Below are 10000 nucleotides of genomic sequence, written 5' to 3' on the forward strand. Positions count from 1 at the left end.
ACAGGTGTGTGTGTGTGTGTGTGTGTGTGTGACTGTTTGTGTGTGTGTGTGTTCATATTTTGCGGGAGAGACGGATGAGGAGCAGAAATGAAGCGCGTAGCATATCGATCCATTCATCACCACGGAGAGCGCCCTGGATTAGCAGATACGAGTCATTCTTTCCGCCGCGCTAACATGGGAGTCAATGACAAGCTAATAGTTGCACAGAGCGTTAGCATACGGCAAGAGAAAAGCGAAAAGCCAAAAAAAAGAATAAGAAAAATTCTGAATATTCTTATCTCGCCCCGTATCTTTGAGGGTGCGCTATAGGACGTCCACAGACGTCGAAGGCACCTCTCGGTTGGATTCCTTATGACGTACAGGTGCGTCCTATGAACTGAAACGGTTAAAAACCAACTGCAGCTGTGTGTATGTGGCTCTCAGCGCACGGTGTCCCACTATTGACTGGCTGAAGTTTGAAGTTTGAAGTTTGAACTGCTCTGTGTCAGAGAAGTAACAGATAGAAGCGCGCAAACTTTATCCCCAAAACGATATCCCCCCCCTCACCTCACCTCACCTCACCTCACCTCACCTCACCTCACCTCACCTCACCTCACCTCCGTGCTGGAAATAAAACGTCTGGGCTTCCGAGGCTTATATACATCCGTGCTGACGCAGTGACTGTCCTGTTTCTGGTTAAGCTTTAACCCATTTAGTACATAATACGTCCTGAAACGTCATAAGGATTGGAACCGAGAGGTGCCTACGACGTCTGTGGACGTCCAAACGACGTCCAAACGACGCAGGGCGAGATAAGAATATTCAGAATTATTCCTATTTTTTTTTTTGGCATTTCGCTTTTCGCTTGCCGTATGCTAACGCTCTGTGCAACTATTAGCTTGTCATTGACTGCCATGTTAGCGCGGCGGAAAGAATGACTCGTATCTCCTCATCCAGGGCGCTCTCCGTGGTGATGAAAGGATCGATATGCTGGCGCTGCGTTTCTGCTCCTCATCCGTCTCTCCCGCAAAATATGAACTCTTTTTGGAGCGTATATACAAATATTAAGATGATCGGAGATTGTGAGGTCACTTTGTCAGTCAACTTTTTTAAGAAAGTATTTCCGGTTCATGGCTTTCAAAATAAAAGCGATCACTACTCTGGCGATTACTCTGGCGCAAGCAACGCCTTTATTTTGATGCAGTTCCGGTACTAAATGTGTTAACACGCGGGGCACATGAACCCCTCCGTGACGGAGAGGTTCATGTGCCCAGACTCCGTCTACAGGTCAGTGCGGGTGGTTGTTTATTTGCATGGCTCAGAAAATAAGTCACAAACTAACATGAGAACGTTATCGAGTTGTTGTTGGAGGAGGAGGAGGAGGAGGAGGAGGTTCACGTGGAAGGTAATGCAGATTGAATTCTGATGATGTGGTACAAACTGCTGCTGGCCGCTGTGATGATAATATATAGAACTATGTGTTCTACAGTATATTGTCCTACCTGGATAACATCATCTTTTCATTTTGACATGAAATAATAATCCTGTACCGGTACGGTACCGTGTTAGAGTTTCGTTTGGTTTCATTAACGCGATCGTGACAAAATAGCCTATACAGCTGCTGCTGCTGCTGCCGTCTGCAGAGGCAGGGCATACATGTGAACGGTAAAGATAAAGATTGGACAGTGTGGAGTTTGCATGTTCTCCCCGTGTCCCCTAGGGTAGGTACCCTCACATGTTCTCCCCGTGTCCCCTAGGGTAGATACCCTCACATGTTCTCCCCGTGTCCCCTAGGGTAGGTACCCTCACATGTTCTCCCCGTGTCCCCTAGGGTAGGTACCCTCACATGTTCTCCCCGTGTCCCCTAGGGTAGGTACCCTCACATGTTCTCCCCGTGTCCCCTAGGGTAGGTACCCTCACATGTTCTCCCCGTGTCCCCTAGGGTAGGTACCCTCACATGTTCTCCCCGTGTCCCCTAGGGTAGGTACCCTCACATGTTCTCCCCGTGTCCCCTAGGGTAGGTACCCTCACATGTTCTCCCCGTGTCCCCTAGGGTAGGTACCCTCACATGTTCTCCCCGTGTCCCCTAGGGTAGGTACCCTCACAAAAAACATGCAGTAATCCTGGTCTCTAAACTGCCTCCCCCTGGCCAGCCGGGGCGCCTGATGGAGGGGAAAGGAACTGGTTGGAATAACGTGTCCCTTCCACGCGCTACGTCCAACCAGGGAAACTCCCCCCTGTCAGGTGTAAAGGAGCAACTTGGACACTCAGGCATGAAGGGAGCATGAGTTCAAGTCTGTTGCTCTCCCCTAGGTTGGTCTCCCCTTGTCCCCCATATATGGGGACTAGGTTGGTGGAGGGTGTGTAGAGCCCAGGATCACATTAGATGATTGACACAGGGGTGAAAAATGGGTTACAAAATCGTGGGATAGAAAATATATTTTAAAAAAAAGATCGGACAGCGCTATACGCAACATGGAAGTAACACTGACTCCAAGACGTTTATAAATCAGTCAGTGAACGAGACGAGTCAACTTTTCACCGCCGTTTGGTCCCCGTCGTCCGTCCGAAATAAATGATCTCTCTCTCTCTGTCTCTCTCTGTCTCTCTCACCCCCCCCCCCCCCTCCCCCATGCAGGAGCCGGTTGGTGGAGGAGGAGGAAGAAGAGGTGAAGTCATGTGACTTCCTGCTGGGGGGCGTGTCCTCTAAGAGGGTGTGTCTGGTGTGTGGAGACGTGGGGTCGGGTTACCACTACGGAGTGGCCTCCTGTGAGGCCTGCAAGGCCTTCTTTAAGAGGACCATACAGGGTAGGCACACACACACACACACACACACACACACGCGCACACACACACACACACACACACACGCACACACACTCACACTCACACTCACACACGCACACACACACACACACACACACACACGCACGCACGCACACACATGTGCCAGTGAATCAGAGTGATTTGCCCCCCCCGACATGGAAATACCACAGAGATACTTACACCTGCCTTGTGTCTGAACTAGTGTTGTTGAAAATATCGATATATCGATAAATATCGATTCTGAAATTTTAAAACGGCTCTTAATCCAGAGCGATTTACAAGAACAAAAAGCATGGCAATAAATCACATACATAAAAAGTAGTTATCATGAAACATGCGTATGGTATGAACGTAACAGTGGAGTATCTACATATATAATGAAACTATACATATAAACTATACATACTATACTATATACACTATAAAGTGTTATGACTAGCGCTGTCTACGTAACATGCTATAAATCTGTATCAAATGCTAAAGTCTACACAAAGTGCAATCTAAGGGGCTAGGGGGGGGGGGGCTGCGGGCCATGATGGAGTCTGAAAAGGTGGGTTTTCAGACTACGACGGAAGATTGGGAGTGATGCTGTAGTTCTGACTGCAATGGGAAGTGCATTCCATAGTTTTGGATTCAGAAGGGAGAAGAGTTTGGGATGTGTGGAGCGTTGTCCCGGCGTTTTTAGTGGTACTTCTAGCTTCCCTGCGTTGGCTGATCTGAGTGAGCGGGAGGGTTTGTAGGGTTCAATCATACTTGTGAGATATGGGGGAGCCATACCTTTTGGTTGCTTTGAATGCCAGCATCAGAGTTTTGTATTCTGTGCGGGCACATTCACACACCGATGGCAGAGGAAACCATGCAAGTCACCAACCTGCACATCAGGAGAAATTAGGGGTCAAAAAGAAAAAAACTAAAACATTAAATTGGAAATGAGATGGTCCGCGTGTTAATCCAAAAGGAAAAAAGGGTGGTTCAATGCCAAATCTATTCAGTACATTTAAAAAAAGCACAACTCAGGGAGTGAGTGTGCATCCTAGCTGCTAATAAGTGCACACTTCATCTAAGTGCACTTTGAAGTGCCACGTTTGTGGAATCCAGAATGAAGTGGAGGTATAGATACCGGCTGGCTCACATGAGTTCACGATTTTCCATTTAAACTGTGACACTTTAAATTGATTCTCCATTCAAACTGTGACACTTTGAATCTATTCTCCATTCAAACTGTGACACTTTAAATCGACTCTCCATTCAAACTGTGACACTTTAAATCGATTCTCCATTCAAACTGTGACACTTTAAATCGATTCTCCATTCAAACTGTGACACTTTAAATTGATTCTCCATTCAAACTGTGACACTTTAAATCGATTATCCATTCAAACTGTGACACTTTAAATCGATTCTCCATTCAAACTTGCGTGCATGCGTGCGTGTGTTATTGAAACTTAAATTCGCTACCCGTCTAATTCTGGAGTCGTGTTGAACTCCATCTTTGGTCAAGACTGACGTCATGTTTGATGAGGTCAGGTTTCAGTCAGCTTGACTTAAAAGCTCATTCCACAGAGTGTGAGGAGCATTAGTCAAAGAGAAGAGAGAGACAGACCATTAGATCACACGTAGAAAGATAAACCCTTGCAACTTAATATTCTGCTGTAATCACATCATAAACATTCCTGGATTGTATAAGACAGACATCACTGGTTGAAGACACCCCATGACCACTAGTTCAGAAACCTATAAGAGACCAAACGTATCTATCAATAGTTTTGTGTCTGAAATGGTTCGTCCGTTCAGGTATCATGAGTGGAAAGAAGAATATGAAGCAAAGACAGAGGCTGAAATCCAGACGATGATCCAGGAGAGACGAGTGAAGATTCAGGAGGTCAAACTCTCAGTAGAGCTCAGCAGGAAGGATGCAGACACAGTGACAGCAGGCAGTGTGCAGGTCTTCACTGATCTGATCAGCTGTATTGAGAGAAGCCAGGCTGAGCTCATTGGTGTGATTGAAGAGAAGCAGAAAACAACAAAGAAACAGGCTGAAGGCTTCATCAAAGATCTGCAACAGGAAATCACTCAGTTAGAGAAGAGAGTAGCTGGGCTGAAGCAGCTCTCACACTCTGAAGACCACCTCCTCCAGAACTTCACCTCCATCAACACCCCTCCACCCACCAAGGACTGGACAAAGGTCAATGTCCATCAGTCTTCATGTGTGGAGACTGTGAGGACAGCTGTGGCTCACCTGGAGAAGACTCTCAGTCAAGAGATGATGAAGCTCTGTGATGTTGAGCTGAGGATGATCAAGAGATATGCAGTGGATGTGACTCTGGATCCTGATACAGCCCATCCTTACCTCATCCTGTCTGACGATGGAAAACAAGTGAGTGATGGAAACATAAGGAAGAATCTCCCAGAGAACAAAGAGAGATTTCATCGATGTGTCTGTGTCTTAGGAAAACAAGCATTCTCCTCAGGAACGTTTTACTTTGAGGTTCAGGTTAAAAGGAAGACTGAGTGGACTCTAGGAGTGGCCAGAGAGTCCATCAACAGGAAGGGAAGCATCACAGCGACCCCCAAGATTGGTTACTGGACTATATGGTTGAGGAATGGAAATGAGTACAAGGCTGCTGCTGGCCCTTCTGTCCTCCTCCCTGTTAGAGAGAAGCTCCAGACAGTGGGAGTGTTTGTGGATTATGAGGAGGGTCTGGTCTCATTTTATGACGTGGAGGCCAGAGTTCAACTCTACTCCTTCACTGGCTGCTCCTTCACTGAGAGACTATATCCATACTTCAGTCCCGGTCTTAATAATGGTGTTACAAACTCTGCTCCTCTGATCATCTCTCCTGTCAACATGGACGCTGACCTCGGTGAGGACGAAAGGAACATGTTCCCTCCAACTACAAAATGATAAGAGAAAACATTAATAAATTATGCATATATTTCATAAATGGATAATTGCAAGTAAGACACCGGTACAAGTGAGGAAAACCGAAGGGGGGAGAAAAACACACACACGTACACATTACAATTTACAATGTGGGCATTTATGAGACGCTCTTAATCCAGAGCGATTTACAAGAACAAAAAGCATGGCAATAAATCACATACATAAAAAGTAGTTATCATGAAACATGCGTAAGGTATGAACGTAACAGTGGAGTATCTACATATATAATGAAACTATACATATAAACTATACATACTATACTAAGGTATGAACGTAACAGTGAAGTATCTACATATATAATGAAAAAAAAAAGCACAACTCAGGGAGTGAGTGTGCATCCTAGCTGCTAATAAGTGCACACTTCATCTAAGTGCACTTTGAAGTTAGAAACGTCTGTGGAATCCAGAATGAAGTGGAGGTATAGATACCGGCTGGCTCACAAGTTCACAATTCTCCATTCAAACTGTGACACTTTAAATCGATTCTCCATTCAAACTGTGACACTTTAAATCGATTCTCCATTCAAACTGTGACACTTTAAATCGATTCTCCATTCAAACTGTGACACTTTAAATCGATTCTCCATTCAAACTGTGACACTTTAAATTGATTCTCCATTCAAACTGTGACACTTTGAATCGACTCTCCATTCAAACTGTGACACTTTAAATTGACTCTCCATTCAAACTGTGACACTTTAAATCGATTCTCCATTCAAACTGTGACACTTTAAATCGATTCTCTATTCAAACTGTGACACTTTAAATCGATTCTCCATTCAAACTGTGACACTTTAAATCGATTCTCCATTCAAACTGTGACACTTTAAATCTATTCTCCATTCAAACTGTGACACTTTAAATCGATTCTCCATTCTAATTGATATTAATTTTAGCTGCCCCGCGCCCTCCCTATACAAACCCATTATAACTTAAAACTCCATTTTAACCATGATAGATTCATCAAAAACCTTCTTTCTGTTGACTGATATTGTTCTTCTAATACGTGAGGGGGCGTGGTTTGTCATTTACTGTTTTAATTTATTTTTAATAATGTTTTAAAAATGTTCGTCGACTACCTTTTTCCACTGACGAAAACTAAATGGAAACTAAATGAAAACTAAGCTATGGTGACTAAAACTAAGCTACGATGACTACAACTAAATGAAAACTAAGCTATGATGACTAAAACTAAGCTATGATGACTAAAAACCTTTTTTATTAATAGCTGGCGGTGAGTGAGCGAACACTGTTTATCTTCTTGTCGTCCAATCGGATCACATCGAGTACAGCTGCCCCGCCTCCAACCAGTGTTTATCTTCTTGTCGCCCAATCAGGTAACATCGAGTACAGTTGCCCCGCCTCCAACCAGTGTGAGATCACCAAGAGGAGGAGGAAGTCGTGCCAGGCCTGTCGCTTCACCAAGTGCATCAGCGTGGGCATGATGAGAGAAGGTCAGAGGTCACTTTAGGTCACTTTATAATGACCCTACAGGTCAGAGGTCACTTTCTGCTGACCCTACAGGTCAGAGGTCACTGTCTACTGACCCTACAGGTCAGAGGTCACTGCGTGTGTGTGCGTGTGTGTGTGTGTGTGTGTGTGTGTGTGTGATGGAGTGCTAACTATTGAAACGTGTCTGAACTGTACCTAAGATAGCAGCTGGCAGCGTGCCAGGGCATACTGTAGGTACATGCAACGCACACACACACACACACACACACGCATGTGTGCGTGTGTGTGTGTGTGTGCGTGCGTCCGTGCGTGCGTCCGTGCGTGCGAAAGACAGACGTGTAAAGAGTGGGTATGGCGACCGAAGACAGAACGATTTAATGACACCGCATCGTCCATCAACTCGTCAGGCCTTGATTTAATTATCTGTCACACACACACACACACACGCACATGCACACACACACACACACACACACACCAGCATCTGTTTACTGTCACCGTGTGTATACATGTGAGAGAGAGAGAGAGAGAGAGAGAGAAAATGAACTGTTATTTATAGGTGTGTGAGTGTGTGTTTACCGTACACATGCATAACTGTGTGTGTGTGTGTGTGTGTGTGTGTGTGTGTGTGTGTGTGTGTGTGTGTCTTTTAATTAGCAGCATTTAACAGTGCAGGGGCATCAACATCATCCTATTCTACCCCCCCCCCTGCGCACACACACACACACACACACACACACACACACACACACACACACACACACACACACACACACAGACACACGCACACACACACACACACACACACACACACACACACACACACACACACCACCCCACTGTGGTGTTGCCAGACTTGCTGAGACTAATAAGCAACCAGGTCTGCGAAATCAAGCCCTATTGTACAGGCAAGGCGACTATAGCCGATCTACAAGCTAAAACGTTGTGAGCTTGTAGATCTGCTATTTTTAGAAGGACCAATCTGTGGGTAAAATGTTTTCAGAGATCACTGTTAGGCCCGCTATAGCATTTATTGATTTAGGGTCTAAAGCATTTTTCCCAGTCAAGCTCTTATTTTGAAAAGCCAGACTATACCGGAAGTAGTATTATCCTGGTAAGTTTAACAGGTCTCGTTCAAACTGTTGTTTTACAAAACGGGTCTATATTATACCGCGGGGCACTGGAACGCTCCTCATCGCCGGCTCTGTGCCGTCAAAGAAACGCTGTTTTGACCAAAAATGCCACCTGGGACGACGAGGAATAGGAGATACAGGAATAATAATAATAATAAAAGTTTATTTGTATAGCACCTTTCATGACATGAAGTGCAGCTCAAAGTGCTTTACAGAAAAATGGAGAATAAAAGAAAAGCAAGGCAACAACATTAAGAACAAGCAGTAATGCAATACAGTGAGGAAATGAATAACAAAAAATAAAAGATCAATTAAAAGCAATGTTGTAGAAGTGGGTCTTGAGCTGAGCTTTAAAAATGTCTACAGAGGCTGCCTGACGAAGGTACAGTGGGAGCTTGTTCCATGCCGACGGCCCGTAGAAGCAAAAAGCTGCTTCCCCGTATTTTTTAGTTGCCATTTTTTTTGGCAAAGCGAGCAGGCCAGCAGAGGAAGACCTTAGGGGGCGGTTTGGGACATATTTAGGCAGGCAGTCATGTAGGTAGGAAGGTGCGAGACCATTGAGAGCTTTATACACAAGTAAAATAATTTTAAAATCAATCCTAAAAAGGAGATACAGGAATAGGAAATACAGGCGATCGAAAGAAACAAGATAGAATGGATTATTATGGTGCCGACGATCCAAGATGGCCGACGGAGTCTGCTGACAACAACAGTTAGCTACCCGATGCTAACGTAAGTAGCATTATGGCTCGATCGATCGAATGCACATAAAATGCAAATAAACGCGCAATTGCGATTGATCTATCTATGGCAATGGAGTTATAAGTATAGTATCAAAGAGTAGGCTTCAATAGTTGACCTAGATCTACGGCGCTAATGGAGCTGGAAGAATTAGGACTTTTCTCCTTGGATGATGAGCTGTCAAAAAGACCCCCCCCCCCCCCCCAAAAAAAAAAGAAAAAACGCAACCGGTGAAACGATACCAACATTTAACAAAGCTGTACAGGAAAAAAAAAAAAAAAAACAATATAAAATAAACGAGGGCAAAGTCGCTTGTAATAAGCGAACGTGGCAACGCTCGCTGCTGCTGTCGTGGATTCCTCCACAGGCCTCGGGGGGGGGGGGGGGGGGGGGAGAGATCCTGGTGGACCTCCGTGATATGAGGACCGCCCCTCGTAACCCCCCCCACCCCCCCCCCCCCCTTCTCCCTGGCCCTCGTAACCGCCATCGTATTAGGACCGCGCCCCTCGTAAACCGCCGCCATAAGGACCCTCGTAACGCACATCACCGCGCCTCGTAAGCCCCTCCCCCTCTTCCACGCAGCGGCGGCAGCGCTGTAAACGCACAGGGGGAGGGGGGGGGGGGGGGGGGGGAGGCGTGTTAACCCATTTAGGCGATTCTAGTTTTCTGAAAAGCCCATGTTTGTTTCTGTGTCAGTGGTTCTGTGTCAGTGGTTCTGTCAGTGGTTCTGTGTCAGTGGTTCTGTCAGTGGTTCTGTGTCAGTGGTTCTGTCAGTGGTTCTGTGTCAGTGGTTCTGTCAGTGGTTCTGTGTCAGTGGTTCTGTGTCAGTGGTTCTGTGTCAGTGGTTCTGTGTCAGTGGTTCTATGTGTCAGTGGTTCTGTGTCAGTGGTTCTGTGTCAGTGGTTCTGTCAGTGGTTCTGTGTCAG

General features: G+C 45.6%; 2 protein-coding genes across 2 annotated transcripts in view; both read left to right on the top strand.

Moving 5' to 3' along the window:
• The window catches only part of LOC308334100 (estrogen-related receptor gamma-like), a gene marked incomplete at both ends in the record, with an annotated part of 23069 nt that overhangs the window by 5092 nt on the left and 7977 nt on the right, over nucleotides 1-10000 (top strand). Inside the window, 2 exons of the mRNA XM_080790688.1 lie at nucleotides 2618-2787; nucleotides 7086-7202. Of these exons, the coding sequence (XP_080646814.1) occupies nucleotides 2618-2787; nucleotides 7086-7202 (287 nt within the window). The remainder of the gene's footprint in view (nucleotides 1-2617; nucleotides 2788-7085; nucleotides 7203-10000) is intronic.
• On the top strand, nucleotides 4583-5710 carry LOC308334102 (E3 ubiquitin-protein ligase TRIM21-like; the record flags this gene model as incomplete). Its single annotated transcript, XM_080790690.1, has 1 exon — nucleotides 4583-5710. One exon carries the CDS (start codon nucleotides 4583-4585, stop codon nucleotides 5708-5710), a length of 1128 nt encoding a protein of 375 aa, XP_080646816.1.

Source organism: Protomyctophum bolini (assembly GCF_963924005.1).
Source record: "Protomyctophum bolini genome assembly, chromosome: 19".
NCBI classification, from domain to species: domain Eukaryota; kingdom Metazoa; phylum Chordata; class Actinopteri; order Myctophiformes; family Myctophidae; genus Protomyctophum; species Protomyctophum bolini.